This window comes from Pelodiscus sinensis, chromosome 5 (assembly GCF_049634645.1).
Source record: "Pelodiscus sinensis isolate JC-2024 chromosome 5, ASM4963464v1, whole genome shotgun sequence".
In the NCBI taxonomy this organism is placed as follows: Eukaryota; Metazoa; Chordata; order Testudines; family Trionychidae; genus Pelodiscus; species Pelodiscus sinensis.
The window spans coordinates 92215984-92233862 of NC_134715.1; the positions used below are offsets into that span (position 1 = coordinate 92215984).

Here is a 17879-nt window from a genome sequence, read left to right on the forward strand (position 1 = left end):
CAGACCTGGCTCTGCATGTCAAATATATAAAGATGTTTTTATTTTGCATAACCCAAAATATTAAAATTTCTTCCTTTAAATAATCAGAGAAGGAAAAGATTCTAGATTCTATAAATGTGTCTGATAGCAAGATGTACCATATAAATAGGAGTTTTAATCAATACATTTCCACTAACAACAGTATGATCCACAGGACATCATAATGCATAGATTAGTCAGTGTGGTTGTTGCAGTTCACAGTTGGCGGTTTTAAAATTCTTTGCCAAAATGCCCTGCCATAGTATGTAGCCCCCTGATTTTCCCCGCTCCCCTCCCTTTTCATTGAAAAATAACTAGTGACAAACTGGAGATGTAATGGAGGACTTAGAAGGCAGCAATACTAAAAAATTACTTAGGAAATGTATATACTGGATAAATGCAGCAGTTTTCTGGTACAGAACATTGTTGTGTTTCTCCTTGAGCTCTCATACAATAGAATGGAACACAACAAGCATAAAGTATTACTGGCTATGTGTGCAAAAGAATAAGTGATATCTAGTTTTAGGTTTTGCATAGAAGAAGAACAAGTTTTGCAACATATTTGATATGCACACGTGATACAGCTGCTGTAAGAGGGTATTATTGATTCTCCTTGGGTTCTTTTGTATGAAGATTTTTAATAAAGTAAGAAAATCCATCTAGCGCTACTTGAATCAAGAACAGTGAAAAAGATACATTGTTCTCTGAAAAATCACTACTATCCATGGCCCTTTCATCTTCTGCACTTTCCATCCCTGGCACTAGCAGAATCCTGGATCCCACCCTGACTGCCTCTGAAGCTGCTGTCTCCCTAACCCCTCACTTCAGATTGTCCCCACAGTGATATGTCAGGCATTCCCTTTCCTGCTCCCGTCACTTGCAAACACTTCTACTCTCCATATTCTTCTCCATCAAAAACCCCTCTTCTAATTTAGCTCTCTTTTTCCCACTCCACAAAGCTACCATCAACCATTCTCCACAAGACTTCTCCGCAGCACTTCAACTCTCACAGGCATATCCAGCTCACCCTCTTCCTCTCCTCATAATACCCAACAATCATTCTCAGTGAAATCAACTTCATTTGATGTCCCACCTTACCCACTAGCTTTCCTTATCCTTATTTCTGTATTTAATTTTCAATTTGGATAATTTATTCCACTCATTAAAGATTGACTTAGTCTTCACTAAACGCTGCCCCTCATCTTATCTTTGATTATCAGAGTTTCCATTCTTGCCATCAACTCATCTCCTTCAGCACTGCCCAGCTGCCTGACATGGCCTCTCCTCCTAGCCCTCCTGGGACCTCCAATACATCTGTGTCTATTACTTCCCTACCTCTCACACTTCTCCCTTCTCTCTCCTCTTTTTCCTCTGGTAACAACAGTCAGATCCCTCCACTCCACTATGTCCTCAACCCCTTCCCAGTCTTTCCTAGTGGGAAGTTCATTCTGCCAACCCTTGAGCCTGGGTCACTTTCTAGCAGCCAATTCACTGCTGCTGACTGTGTCTGGTGAAATCCCATGACCATGCAGATTTCCCCTACTGCAAATTAGTTCTTTCCTTCTTATCAGAAAGCACTCTTTTCCCAACCACACTGGCTCCCATTACCAACCCCCACTCTATCACTTATTTTCAACTTTTTATTCTCTCCGAACTCCTTCCCCTGCATCCTCCTTCCTGGATCTTGCTGACTTCTTCAAACCGAATATCAGTAAGATCACCCCTGATTTCCCTTTCTTGCTTTTTCATTCTCATTTCCTTCCTGACCTTTGGTTTTCCCTCCTCCTCTTGTCACAAACATCAAGGATTCTCACTTGTTCTCCTGCAAAACACTTCTATTTGTCCCCAAATTTCCTGCTGCATTCTGATCTCCTTCCTCTCACTCTCACCAACTTCTGAGTTCTCTCCTCTGACTCCTTTATCTAGCAACGGAAATATGCTCAGATTTCTCCTATTCTGAAACAAGAGCCCTAAACTTTGCTATAGATAGAGATTGCCCACTTTGGTGCAGACTGCAAAGGAAATGAATGATTATGGATGCATAGACTCTGAACTCTATTATCAGAGCTACATTCTGCAAGAATCTATTGCCATTTCTTGCAATGAGATGGCACCATACTTTGTAGTTAGTTCTTCTAAAATCCATGGCACTATTTGTGAAGAAAAAGGGGTGGCAGAATTTGGCCCTTAATATTCTGAGTTCCTCCCTATTCCATAGTTATTATATAATAGTATAAAATAAAAGCATCTATGGGAAACTTAGACTAAAACAGAGGTGAAAGTAAACAGGTGTGCCCTGGTGCTCAGCTCCTGCAAGAGTTGGCTAAGCTGCAGTAAAGGCCAGCAGGGAGCTATTTAATGAGCTAGCAGGGACAAAGGCTGCAACAGGACAGTACCTGTGAGAAATTTTAAGTTACTTTCATCACTAGAATAAAATCAATTTCATATAAATTCTATGTGTCAGAAGCTGAACTGTTGTTAATAAACATACCTTCATGAAAGTTAATGGAGCAATCCTGGTTTATGCCAGCTGAGGATCTGGCATTGTATAAATACAATGCATGTTCTGAACAGCTGCCCATATGACAGAGGAAATTATTTTTCTCCAATTCAAGCAAGCAGGCAAATTGTGTCATTCTTCAAATACGGAATTTGCTCCTCAGTAGTAATTGGTTAGTAAATTGTAGCCACCTATATATAATTCTTTTCCTCCTGCAAATAGGTAAATTATATATAACCAACAAAAATAAAATCTTACAAGATTTGGGCTCTTAGCTTTTTTTCCTTCCCACCTTGAAAAAGTACTTGATCCTAATACTAACAAGTCAAAACAAGATGAAGCACAAATACTGAATTTTAAAGTATGGTCCCCATCTCAACATAAAACAGAGTTTTATGGTTATCTCATAACCTTTATGCCAATGTTTAAAGTACTTACACAGGATGTGGGAGAGCAGGCTGAAACCCTCCGCTGCCTGATGTGGAGCAGGGATACAAGTGGAACCAGATTCAACAGGAGAGACTGAGAGACTCCTACCTCAGAATACCCCGTGTATGGCGATGGTTAGGGCACTCAGTTGAGATGTACTGCTTCATATCAAGCAGAGAACCTGGGTGTCCCACATCCTGAGTGAATGGTAGGTTAAAGTCTGTAAGAGACCACAGGCAACTCTGATCCAGTAGGTGTGCTCTGGTCATACCTATTGGATCAAGCCCTGTAGGGAACACCTAGTTTGAAGATCACACAGAGGCAAGAATTTGAGGTAGGTATTCAGGCATCAGATGGCTTTGCATATGTTGCAGAAGCTTAGACGTGTAGGGAATTTTGATGCAGAGTTGGCAGGGGCTGAGTGAGGGTTTTGAGGATCTAGATTTTGGTTGTAGGTGCCTAGTTTAAATTATCGTGAGGTGTGGCTATGTTCATGGTTTTGGCTTGGGTTTTTTTTTTTTTTTTTTTTTTTTTTTAAGTAACTTGCTTCCTGGTTGAACTTTTTCAATACCTTACTGTTATAAATATGACCCCATGTGATATGGTGCAATGCAGCCACACATGTAGAAGCAGGCTGAACATCTACAAGGAAGTATTTTGAAATATTTGTCTATAGTCAGACATTGCTGAATCACCACTGTACCACTTTCCCACAAAATACAGATAGTATCTAGACATTAAAAGAAATCTTTGGATCTTCTAACTGAAGTGTGTGTATCTGCTCTCTCAACTTTTTTGCAAAAAGTAACAAGTAAATACGTGAGCAGACATTTTATCTGTTTTTTAAAATTCCATCTTGTGTGGGAAGTTTTCTAAGCGATTATAGGATTTTGTATTTCTTTTGCTAGTCAGCTCTTTAAAGATAGAAAATCTTCCTGGAAACAGATTTGCAGACAGCAAGTATTTTCTCCTATCAGCATTCAGTTTTTCTATGGATCACTGACAGTTTTTTCCAAATTGATTGCTCCTCCAGGTACAGATGACAGAAAACCCTACCTAGTGATGCCAGCCTGTGGAACGGCCTTGCTATTATCTCCTCCAAAGGCACTCACACTGCATATAGGAACACTCATTCTGTGCTCTGGGGAGGACTAATCTACATTAGGTCAGGATCTACAGTTCTCTGTTCTAAGGTAATCTGATAGAAAAGAGATAGGCCTGACAACGAGGGGGGGGTGGAAGGGTAAAGGGGGCAGCTGCCTCGGGAAGTCCTGAGGGCTCACTGCCTGAGCCCTGCCCCTTTCACCGGAGGCCCCACCCCTTCCAGGGAAGCAGAGCTGGACCCTCACACACAGCTTGCTTGGGGGTCCACGGAACCTGTCAGCCTCCAGAAAAGGGCAGCGGAGCAATAAGCGAAGTAAAGAATCAGCACAGACGTTGCAGTGGCTGAATTGCTATGATGGCCACTTAGAAAATGTGTATACTGTAGCTGGGAGTGAGCCTCCCAGCCTGGATAGACAGACTTTGCCAGCAGGGCTCACACTTCAAATGGATATATAGACATTGCTTAGACATTGCAGCCTTGGCTCTCATGCTTAATAGGTCAGATGTGCTAGGATATTAAAAATAGCTATGTAGATGTCGCAGCCTAAGTCTCACTAGCACAAGTCTCGCTAGGCTTGCTCTCAGTTGCAATGTAGACTTACCTGTAATACACTCCTTACATCAGGGCAGGGAGGATCGGTCTCAGCACATTATCACTGCAGAGCTCATTGTTCTGATACAATCAGCTCTTTATTATGAGCATAAAACTGTTAAAGCTTCTACTTTCTACAGCAGCCATAGAAACTTGCTCCTTGCTGCATTGTTTATTGACCTGAATAGTGCCATGAAGGATGAAACACAAACATACCTTGAATTAAGTGAGAACTATTTATTATTTGCTGACTGGCACAAAAACTCATGGCAAATAAATGCACCAAATCAAGTATTTTAACTGCAACACTGTTTTTTGTTTTGTTTTGTTTGCTATTTCCAAAAGCCTATAGATTTTAGGTGCTTTTTCCATTTCTGAAATGTACACCTTTTCTTTCTCTTGTCTCCCAACCCATCTGAAGAGGTAAATTTTCTGTCCAAAATTAACATTTGACTTTACAGCCAGAATGCTGTATGGCCCAACATCTCTTTCATTTCCAGTAAGCAACTATTCAAGTGTTATAATTGCCCTTGAAATCTATGGTGAGGGACAAAGGTTGAGAAGACAGAATGCAATGCCAAGTTTCTGTGGGTCACAGTTTCTTCTGTCACTGATATGTTAATAAAAAATTTGCCCTTGGTTTTCTGTGTAAGCATGATATGGAGAACTTTGGAATAGATGATACAGAGATGGGCTGAACTGAAGGGTTTGAATCACTCTGAATATTGTAGATCTGTGAAAAACTTCTCTTTATAAACAGAAACAGAGGAGAAATGAAACTCAGTCCAGGTTTATCAATCCTTATAAATAGTTTGGAGAGAATGTGACCCTGTTTATAAATTTATGCCAAAACTGAGAGGAACAAAATCCATCTCTGGCACTCTCTTGCCTTGTCAAATAATTTTCTCTTAATGTTTTCCTCATCTGCAAAATGAAGATACTAACATTTATCTTCTGACTGTGCTTAGCAAGGTTACTAACCCCATAAGTTGATGTTAATACAATGCTTTGAAATGTTTAAGTGCTAAGTCACCTATGTATCAACCTAACTTGTTAATTAACAATAAGTCATTTAGTTCATACTATATCTCCCCAAAGCAAATGTGAAAAAGTGGTTTGTGGTGGTGGTGTGCGGCATTATCGTGATATGACTATAAAATGCAGTGCATCACCCAGGCCTCTACCAATCATGACTGGGGTGACCAGATGTCCCAATTTTACAGGGACAGTTCCAATATTTTTCTTTGTATAGATGCCCATTACACTCTACCCCCTGTTCTGATCTTTCACACTTGCTATCTGGTCACACTAATCATAAATGAACATAAATTTAGCCACTTGACAGGCACAAAAGTAAGTGGTTGACCCATTGGGGAACACAAGGGTTTGGCCATTCTATCTATAACAGCAGCTGAATACTAGCCGCGTCTACAGTAACAAACAAACTAAGATTAACTGGTCCTTTAGCTCAAGCAAGCAATTTCTGATTCTGACCCAGCCAAATGTGTCATTTCATGAGATAAAGGAGAAGAAATTTGGAGATCTAAAGGAGAAATTTAGAATTAATTATGGTTAATAAGTAGAACTGGTCAGAAATTTTTCCAAAACATTTTTTTGATGGGGGAAATGCCGATTCATCAAAACTGATACTTTTCACAGTTTATCAGTTTTGACATAACTTTTTTTTTTATTATTATTATTATTTTTAAAGACCAGTTCTCAGCAGCATGCTGGAATTTCTGGTCAAAAACAGAAGACAAAGTACATGTATACATCCTAAATGGGTACTGTAACCACTTAGGGTTGCCAGGTGTCCAGTATTTTCACCTCCTGTCCGGTAAAAAAAATCAGAGAATACCGGACACCAGAGATGGTCCCCCCCCCCCCCCGCCTCCCTTTTTCCCCCCTTCAACAGAATTTTTCCCAGTGGTTTTTTTTTTTTGGGGGGGGGGGGGAGGAGGAGTTCGGTATTTTTGTTTCAACCATCTGGCAACCCTACAACCACTGGGCTATGAAATCAGTTTCTTTCTCTCTGGCCCAATGAATATTTATACAAAATGAAACAGTTCATACTGTAGAGACTGAGAAAAATGCACTCTGTTGGCTAGTCTGGAATGACTCTTCCTCATAATTTCAAAGAACAAGTAAAAAATTACTTAGACAAGAGAGACGTCTTCATGTCACCAAGGCCTGATGAAGTACATCCTAGAATATTTAAGGTACTTAACTGAGGAGAGATTTGAGCCATTAATGATTATCTTTGAAAAGTCATGGAAGATGGATGACAATCCAGAGGACTGGAGAAGGTCAAATATAGTGTCAATTTATAAAAAGAACAACCCAGAGAATTCCTGACCAGTCAGCTTAACTTCAGTACCTAGAAAGATAATGGAGCAAATAATTAAGCAGTCAGTTTGCAGACAGCTAGAAAATAATAAAGTGATAAATAACAAGTATAGATTTGTCAAGAATAAATCATGTCTAACCAACCTACTAGCTTTTATTTGACAGAATAACAAGCTTTGTAGATGGGGTGGGGGGGAAACTGTAGATGAAGTATATCTTGACTTTGGTAAGACTGTTGATACTGTCTCACATGACCCTTATAAATAAATTAGGGAAATACAACCCAGATGGAGCTGCTATAAGGTGAGTGCATAACTGGTCAGAAAACATTCCTAGACAGTAGTTATCCATGCTTCACAGTCAAGCTGGAAGGGCGTATCAAGTGGGGTGCTGTTGGGATCAGTTCTGGGTTTTGTTCTGTTCAATATCTTCATCATAATTTAGATAATGGGATACAGTTTTTATGGATGATTCCAAATTGGAAGGAAAGACTGAAAAAACTGTTTAGTCTGGAAAAGAGAAGATTGAGGGAAGACATAATCGTTTTCAAATAAATGCAAGATTGTTACAAGAAGAAGGGAGAAAAATTATTCTCTAACTTCTGAGGCTAGGACAAGGAGCATGGAAATTAGAAAAAACTTCCTGTCAGGGTAATTAAGCACTGGAATAAATTGCCTAGGGAGGTTGTGGTATGCCCATCACTGAAGATTTTTTAAGACTAGGTTAGACAAACACCTGTCAGGGATGGTCTCTAGGTAATACTTCATCTTGACATGAGTGCAGGGGATTGGATTTGATGACCTCTTGTGGTCCTTTCCAGTCCTATAATTCTATGATTCATCCCCATGTGGACTTGGGGGTGAGGGAGGGAAGACATCTTAAACATTTTTACAGGATAGGGAAATTGTTTCCTGGCCAGCTCTATTAATAGGTCACAGATTTCAGAGTCAGTAGCATGGTATAAAAGGAAAACTGTAGAATTGTGACTTTAAAACTCTGGCACATTTGTGCATCCTATCTGAACTTGCCTCAAGTGCTCTATAGATCACATGTAGCTAAGACTACTTTGGTCATTACCTGTGATCAATTCAGCTTTTCTATAGAAAAAGAAGAATTTGTATGTACATAGCTCCTTCCAATGAGGGTTCCGATTCTCTTTATAGATAATGAATTAGGGAATTTCTGTCCTAATTTTACAGATGGCAAAACTAAGATGCAAAGATGTTAATGTGATTTGTTGTCATTACACAGGAAGTCCATTACAGAGCTGGCAATAGAACCCAGGTCTCCTGGCTCCCCGATCGCCTTATAATTAAGTCAAAAGACCATTCTTCTTAACAGAAAGGAAAGCAATTGTCAGGTTCCTTGCTGTCAAGATAGAATCCAATATGATGACTGGGATTTAACAGGGCCCACACACTAAGCACTGCATATTTCTGTATAATGTCCCATGGTAACAACCAGCTGATCTGGACTGAATTAAATATGAATTGTCTCCAAAGATCAAGGACCACATTAGTACTAGACTCTCATCCTATATGGACATGGGCTGCTAGAATGACATTCTTAGATACAAAATGCTGAGAGAAGCTAATGAGAATTCTTCCTCTTTAACTTTCAGGCAAAGGACAGGTTATGTAATGGGAAGATTTTTGGGAACATCAGGAGTGAGTGAAATTAATAAAATAGAATTATTACATTGTCCCTCAGGATCAGATGCAACTGCTAGTACAACTGTTTCTGAGAACTATCTAGGCTCATTTACATATAGGCAGGGCTGTGCAAATAGTGCAGGGTTCGGTTACAAACCAAGCTCAGTTTGCTTGCAGGGATTGGCAGTGAACCAGCTTCTGTGAGATCACAAGCAGACTTCAGTTTTATGACCACAAAAGGCAAATGGGAGCCTGATCCCTCATCCATTCCCAGGTCACCCCATGCTCCCATCTTTGTGGCACATACAAATGCCACCAGTATAGTTGGACAAGTGACTTTTCAGTTGACTGGCAATTTGAAAAAAAATCCTTCATTTTAAGTCAACCAATAAATGAATGTGGTTACCATTTCTGGCAAATCAAGAAGTAAAAAAAATCTGATTTTGAGCATGTTTTAAATTTTTAAAATAAAATTAAAGAACATTTCTAAAAGTTATTTTGAATAAAAATAATTAAACGTTTCTATTTTTTCAAAATGTATTATTGATTTTATGATGGAAACATTTTGACAAAATTGACACACATTTGCTAAATGTTTCACTGATGCCAAATCTGCATTTTCACCAAAAAAAATTTGGTTGACAAACTTTTACCCAGAGCTAATGAGGAACTGATCAATCTTCCTTCACCTTGTCTTTAGGGGCTGCATACTAAATGTAACTAACCTCCAGTCTTTTCATGAGTTTTCTGGGTTTGGGTGTAGTTGTGTGTGCAAACTTCAGCATCAGCTCAGCTATGTGAACTGTTTCACTCCACCCTTAACTCAGATGGGATTATCAAAAAAAAGAAAAAAAATATTATATTGGCAAAAGAATAGCATCATAATAAAAATTATCTGTACTCTGTGTATCAGGAAACCCCTTTTGATGTACTCAGAACTAAGGTGTTGCCTGTTCTTTACCATCTGCAACACATTCAGTGAGCCTCTTTATTGCTGCTGGTGATACTGTTTCTGCCAGCACAACTCACTTAGTGCAGCCAGCATGGCTCATTCTTCATATACAAATACAAAAAGCTTCCTAGGTTGTATATTTGCCCTTCTGAGTACAGGAGGTGGACCAGGAAACTATTCTCCCTTTCAGTGACACATCAGGTTGCACATACTCAAAGTCTGGTTGCCAAGTGGAATGCTAACAAATTCATATGCTGTCATGTGTGTTAGATGCTATTTTGTACATTAGTTGTGCTCTTACTAATCCATTGGCAGAACTTTCCAAATGCCAGACACACACAAAATATCAAAAGTAGAGTTGTGATTACATTTTTATTGGAATTAACCTACCCACCTAACCAGATCCTTGGCTAGTTTAAATTAGCATAGCTCCATTGAAGGTAATGGAGCTTCTCTGATTCTCACCAGCTGAGGATCTGACTTACATAGTGCATAAAATCCAGAATGCTGAAATATTTGTTGGAAAAACAAGACACCAACCAGATTGTTACAGATAGCTTGGATATACCAAGTGACTGATTAGATTTTTTTTTTAAAGTGTGTGTGTGTGTGTGTGTGTGTGTATATATATATATATATATATATATATATATATATATATATATATATATATATATATATATATAAATAAACAAATTAATCAAATTAGACAAAATCAATTCGAATTTACCAAAACAAGATTAAACACAGCAGACCAAATACTGACTCAAAAATATAATATTGAGCAAACCTTTACTGTTGGGGAAAGAAAGATTTTGTTGTTGTTGTTGTTGGGTGCATGTGTCTGTATATCAGGAGGTATTCATGTGGGTACTTATGTTATTCCACTCTAGTGTCTGATATAGTCATTTAAATCCTCTCACTCATTTTCAAGTTAGTTCACTGATGACTCCTCTTTTGGGACCGTTGGTGCTATGCTGTCTAGTCAGATAGTTTCACTATTTTAATGCCAACTGGTTTCTGCTGTCCTCCATTTGTAATTGTTAACTTGAATGGAATGCAAAAAGTCTGGTTTGGGACTAGTAGAATTTTAACTTTGGGTAACAGCTAGGGAAGTTGAAAAGTGGGGCAGATTTTCTCATTAGGAAAGCACCTAGTCGAGAAGTTCCTTTTACATTGATTTTGCTTGTCACTGTGATCTGGTTCTGTTCACATAATTTTGCTATGTGATTTCATAGTACAGTAGGGTTGTTTTTTTTTAAGTTGTATCTGTCATTGGGATGACTGTTCCTCTGTGCTGAAGTTTTATTTAGAAACTATATGCTCCACTTTATTAACTGTTCGTCAGTTTTTCTTTTAGACACGCCTAGGCTTGCTTGCAGACTAGAACGATAAAGGGAAAGGTTATCATGATTTACTCTGTAAAAATATTTATTAATAGTCCTGCTGATGTAGGTTTTTTTTCCCTGGCACCCTTCTCTTACATCCCCCTTTCATATTAGGGATTTTTTATTTCCGGGGAGGAGGGAGACGAAACCGAGCTTCTTTACTGCATTTACATTACTCTGTACTGCATATATGTGCCTTTTGTGACCATGATACCGTGTTCTCGCAATGGTGTTTGCATGGAGGGTGGGACAGAAGGTTGCTTAGTGTCTCGTAAAACATTTACCAAAAGCAGTCAGCCATGGATTTGAAGGGCATTCCATTGCCAAGCTGCCTGTGGGAGGGGAGAGAGAGTGAGAGAGCTCAAGAGCACACCAGGTACTTGCCAGGTACTGTTTCATACTTTAATTTTTCTTGAGTTTGAAATTCAAGAAGAGCAATGGTGTTTGACTGTAAAGGTTGCTAAAAGTTTATATGGAAAAACTAAAAAAATCAAAACAGTAACTAGCATTTCTCTTTATAGTTTATGTCAAGTATAATTCAATTAAAAATTGTGATTTAAGGCATTGATTGATCAATGTTTATTTGCTTTTGGGGTTTATTTTAACTACAGACGTAAAATCCATAAGAATTAAGTAAGTATTGCTCTTCACACTGTTGAGGTTTTCTAACTATTTAAAACCAACTGTCTTCAGTTTATCCTGTAACCAAAAGGGTTAGAACAAGAGTCAAGGCTTTTAAAATAAAATGTGTAATCCAGTGATTGAAACAGGGATGTGGTTAGTGACTCATTCTGTAAAAAGACATGCTAAACGTTGAATCTAGTTTTGCTAAAAGAGGCAACATGACAAACTTTTTCAGGATTTTTTCCCGTGCTGTCCAAGTTCCGAGACATAAGCAAATCAGATTTATATTTTTTTTTCTGATATAGTCCCAATATAGAAATGGAGTTGAGTAGTTTCATAGAACTGCTCTATGAATAATGAGGAGTCCTGTGACACTTTAGAGACTAACAGATGCCCTAATAAATTGCCACGGGATTCTGTTTTTTGGAAGGGGGGGCGGTTTGCAGACACTAACGCTGCTACCTCTCTGAGAAAAATAACATACATAAGCTATGTCAACCAAATGATATGTCTTCCTTCTGTATAATTTGATCATCCTAGCATGCTTTGAGATAGCTTTAATAATGACCAAACCACCTCTCCCCCCGCTTTCCCCCGGCGGCCCATAATTTTCCAGTTTCTTCTCAGGTAATCACAAAGGTGACTTTTTCAATAATAGCTTGATGCATAATAAATATTAAATATGTGATGTAAAAAATATATGATTATCTACAATATGTTTTGAATCCAAAGAGAAGGGGTCAAATAATGAAAATATATCACTACAAGGGGGAAATCTGATATTTATATAGAGAGGAAAATACTACCAAATCTGTTGCTTCAGATATCTTCTTCCTAAGCTCTATACAACAGCCTATGCAGCCTTGCTTTAATACTTCTCTAATGTGAGGGAATACTACAAATTTTGGACTTGCTTGCTGTACTCACATGCTAGAGAGTAGCTAGATTTACTAGATAGCCAATGCTGCTGGAGGCTACTAAAATTTAAAAGTTGCTTAAACCAAATGAGATATTGATGTATCATGCTGCATGGAGCCACTAAAAATCTTAGTACAGAGTGCAGTTGTCAAAGCTACTGCAAAATAGTGAGACAGTTACTGGAAAACAAAGTATCTAAAATCCCACAACCCTGAGCTGTAAATAAATGACCTAGGCCTTCAGAAATGTTAAGTCTTGGTAAAACCAGCACTCTTGTCCTTCAGCTATATTTCATAGAAAAGCAACACTTGCATTAACAACAATCCATGAGGGCCACCACTGACTTTCCTTTCTAGATCTCATGGCCAATATGAGTTTTATATTTCCATTCAAATAATTTTCTTATGAATACCAGATTATAAATTTGGCTGATGTACTTTAAGAAACTTTGGTTACAGTCTTTAAAGATTACAGATTTTCTCTCAGACTCAAGGACTGGATTAAAAGCAATAAAATTCTGAAACAAAAGAAAGCAACAACAACATCTCACCTATTGTCATGTGATCATAGAATTCTAACAAGTCAACATAAGGAAGAATTAAATAGAAAGGATAAGACTGTTCAGTCTTTCAGTCTTGTTTACGTTTCAAAAGACCTACTTTGATGGGATTCCAAACACTGTACATCTATGAATCTTGTTCCAAAATTTTTGAGCAGGAATTCAAGGAAGCACCATCAAACATTTTCAAATTTCATGGAAAAAGGCCATAATAATTAAAATATCCATGAGCAAAAGCTATTGTCCATTGTTTGCTGTTGAATTAAGATTCATAGAATGGGTGCTCTTAAGCCTCTTCTAATTTTTCCTTGTATAAGCAGAGAATGTTGCTTCCTGATATGCAGTATTCCCTATATAACAATATCCAAAATTATTTTAGCTTCTACTTGTATTTTCTTATTCTGTTGTAGAGATTACCGCAAATATAGTGTGACACTTTTTAACTAAGGCATTTGAGGAAAATTATTGCAGTTGCTGTATTAGTTCAGTGGAATTGCACAATATCACTGAGATGATAATGTGGCCTGAAAAACCTTTATGCTTCAAAAGACCTGCTTTGGTGGTGTGGGTGATTGTATACAAGATGGAAAGAATCCATCTTGATTCTCAGAGTTTGTTTGCAGGATTGGCAAGCTAATCAGAAAAATAAATCTTTTTAATTTTAAACTGAGCTCATGTGATACAGAAATCACTGATGAACCAAAAAACTTAAAATGAAATGACTCCCACAATGCCATTTTTAGGGTCACTTTTTTGAGCAGCAAGCACTGAACTTTAAATTTCCATGGAAATAGACATTGAACGAGGAAGATGTCTACTTTTAATTAAATAGGAAGTACTTGCAATCCATAGTCACATTCAAACTACAGATGTAATAGTATAGTCGATTAACCAATAAGCAGAAGCTTATAGGTTAATGCTATAGACTTGATGCATTTCTCTCCCCCCGCCCCCAGCCTGAGTACATTTTTTAGTAGGCTGGGCAGCATCCTGCTCAGTCCTAGCTTACAATGGGTTTGGCACCTACCTCTGCTGACGCTAGGCTGGCTCGGTTCTGGCTCATACCGGGTCTGGGAGCATAGACCTCCGCGCTAGACCCAAACAGGGGCTGCTGCCACCCCGCACTACTGCCTCTATATCTGAGGCAGCAGCGCAGGGTGACAGGCAGCCGGTCCGTGAGAGGAGCTGGTTTTTAAACTGGCTCCCCTGACAGACCAGCTCCTGCCTGGCACCCCACACTGCTGCCTCTGATACTGCTGGCCCCACCCCGAGGTTCTATAGCGTAGATGACTAACCAATAAGAATTCATGAGGTTACTCAACTATTCAATTAACCAATATTTAACAACCCTAATTCAAACTGGACCCAGTCTCCTGAGTTATTTTTGAAAATGGTGATATTCCCTTCGAATGCATTTCATAAGGACTGGATGATAAAGGAAAAAGTCCAAATTCTAATCATAGTTGATAAATCTAAAAAAACCAGCAGAATTACAAGTCCCTGCCCTTTTTCCCTTCTAAAAAATATACTGAGCATGAGCCTGCACCTACTGAAATGATTACCAGAACTGCCATTGATTCCAACTAGAGTAGAAATGTACTCTTTCAATTAACATTTACTCTCTTTGATTATTTGGCTTTGCTAATTTACTCTCTGTCTGTGTGTGTGAGAATGGCATATTATGTTACAGCTTTTTTAGAAGGAAAGGGGATGTTTTCAAGGTTACAAGATAAGAGCAGTATTTATTTGGAAGAAGTGTGTTAATGTTTAATTTGATGCTATGAGCATCAAGACAAAAGAGGTCCCATTAAAGATGTACATGTTCACTTTTTGCTCAATGTTTGATGTGTGCACTGAAACTGGAACACAAGCATGCATATAACCCCCACCTTGCTTACATGTGTCAGGGATTTACACTCCTAAAGTGGCACGTGAATGTAAGCATGCTTTTGAATATTTGAGCCATTTTTAAAGTATTATAATGGTGAATACAAAAACTAAAAAGAAATTAAAACAGCTGAATTTTTACAGTGACTGGCAATTTGATAGGACACCTCACATGGAAAAAACAAATCCTCCATAGCTACTGTTAGAATAGTATTGTTAGCTGAAGACCTGGGAGAAATTCTTCTCTCAGAAGGGGTATATGTGTCTACTGCACAGTGCGGTGCCTTCCTCCACCATCTGCAGTGGGGCTTGCTCTCCCAGAGGTATCTGGAAGGGGCATTTTAATGAATCAGACTAAATACATGTCCTCGTGTCCTCCCAAAATACAGACCTGCCACTTGGTTCAGGAACAGCAGTTGTTTCTGTCCCTTGCATTTCTACCAGGCACAATCTTTGTAAATTGTGTGTGGCAAGTTATCAATCTGAACTCTGCTGGGCAAAGTTTTTGAGTCTTCCAATACTTTATTGCCATTCTGCTATTCATTCCAGCGACTTTTATTCATTCTATTATTGGTGCATTGCAATTGCTATGCATCAAGAAGATAGTATAGATGACATATCGTACATATTCTTCATGATTTCTACATAAAAATAGATGTACTACTAAATATCTTAGTTATGATGACAGAACTGCTCCATGTGTTTTTGTATGTGTCTCCATACAATCTTCTTTTTAATTAAAAACATACCCAGGGATGGTAAAACGTAACACTGCTGTTTTAATTGTTGTTATTTTTTCATGTGACTTGACGTGGAAATTTGCAAATATTTTGATCTTAAGACTAAAAAGAGTTTCACTGAAGCTTTTGAAAGTACTCCCGCATTTTCGATTTAAATGTTGATTTATTCCACATTGAAAGATTGGACACCACACCAAACAGTCAGTAAAAACGGTCTCTGCTGACAGTCTGGAAGTAAAACAGTGCACAAACGTCACAAGCATGGAGCTGGGTTGTGCTCTCGGACAGGGTTACATGAATAAGGTTGTGGGGTGACTCTATTAATTCATAAAGAATAATCTAAAAAGTGTCTATTTCTCAGGGGCCAACCAGCAGTAGAATCAATCTCTGGACAACCCAATGAGCCCTGATAGAAGTTGTCTTATTGATCACAGGAGTATGTAGGCTGATATACAAGCTCAGTACCCTTCCAGTGGCTGCTCAGTACATTCTAGCTTGTTGCCAGGCTTGGTCCTGTCCTAATCTCCACTGTCTTCAGCCTTGTTTTGGCCCCAGGCTACATCTGCTCCTGCCCCAGCCCTTAGCTCCTTCCTGATCTCTGAGTTCTGGCCCAGGCCCTCAGCTCCACCTTCTGCCTATGACTCCAGCTAATTTGGCCTCTCACTTCTGGTTATGACCCTTGGCTCCATTCCTTAGACCCGCCCATCAGTAGTCACTGCAAATTGGTAAGCCTGATTCTTGCTCCGACCACTAACTAGCCTACCTATTGCTTAGTTGCTGAGAACATTTTAATTGGTTCATTTCTTTTAGACTTAAAAACACAAATAGAGTTTTACTCGGGGTAGGAGCTGTTTTTCCTCTTATGGCAACAATATGTTATTGAAGGATTTCTCCCTCTGGGATTATAAGTATATTTGTGTCACAACAAGCTGTACTACAAGGTGTGGTGCACCCTCTCTATATTGAGGCTAATGGAGCTAATAAAGATCAAACCTAAGAAAGTGATAATTTTAAATACACTACAGAATTTAATTCAGGGGTACCTGTGCATTTCCAGATGTGAACAAATACTTACATTCTGACCTCCAATTTCATTTTTGCAAAGACATAATCCGAACCTAAATGAACACTTAAATCCCTGATGAAAATGAAACCGTTCCTATTAAAGGAAGCAACTTTAATTTTCTACAATATTATATGTGTTTCCCAATGATGTCAATGAGAATTGCTTGTAGCTGGAGGTATGATATTCCTCTCATTTTATTTCCTTTTTGTTCTTTGAATAGAAATATTTTCTGTGTGCTTGGCTATTATACAGAACTGAAAGTCAGATGCTGCACTGAAGAGAGGACACTATATAGGGTGGATGGATATAGTTGCCACCTACTCAAGAAATAAAAATATGATTTAAATGCTACATTTAAATTACAAATGGACCCACCTGAAGCCAAAGTCTGAATACTTCTGAACTCTGGGAGAGTTCTTATCAGAATTTGATGGCTCAGGACCTTCTCTAGTTTAAATAATGCAGAGCCTGGCAAATCTTCACATTACTAAACCACTACATGTTCTAATTTATACACCCACACATAAAATATGTGGTTTCTTCCTACATTTCAGCCAACAGATAATATAGTGAGATCTGATATTAATAAGTATTACAAAACATACATCAGAAATTTGATCACATACTGTATATCAGTCAGAATGAAAAATAAACTACAACTGACCAAGTACATTTAAAACATTTTAGGATGCATAATCTTGGCTTTTATATGTTTTCTCATTAATTTGTAAAATTCAGTAAGTTGCAATGAGTTGCCCAGTCGTTAAATTTGTGAGGAAGAAAAAAAGACACTGTTTGAAAGCTTCCATTTATGTTCCACGATTGGACTGAATAAAGTCTGACAGTTTGTAAGAACAGATAGGGGAGAGAGGTCATCTGAGGAGGGTGTGTCTTAGGAAAAAAACTGCACAGCTCAAACCGAAACTTTTTCTGTTGTTAAATGGAGGAAGTCACATTCTGCAAAGCATTAAGCGGTTTTTCATCCTTTTCATAGGGCTTTAGTGAACATTATCCCAGCCCTTCCTTCCATACCCAAAAAAGCGTGCAAAGCAACAAGATAAAAACAGAGGCATCATAGCAATTAGGTCTTTTTTATTACTGACT

General features: G+C 38.4%; 1 protein-coding gene across 7 annotated transcripts in view; it reads left to right on the plus strand.

Annotated features, from left to right (window-relative positions):
* The window catches only part of RBM47 (RNA binding motif protein 47), a 103022-nt gene that overhangs the window by 31537 nt on the left and 53606 nt on the right, over positions 1 to 17879 (plus strand). Inside the window, exon 1 of one of the 7 annotated variants that reach the window (XM_075930540.1) lies at positions 10438 to 11357. The exons of 5 other annotated variants lie outside the window; for them this stretch is intronic. In XM_075930540.1, coding sequence (XP_075786655.1) covers positions 11281 to 11357 — 77 coding nt within the window. In that variant the 5' untranslated portion in view covers positions 10438 to 11280. Of the gene's footprint in view, positions 1 to 10437; positions 11369 to 17879 lie in introns of those variants that run through there. One more of the 7 variants, XM_075930542.1, reaches the window with a different exon arrangement.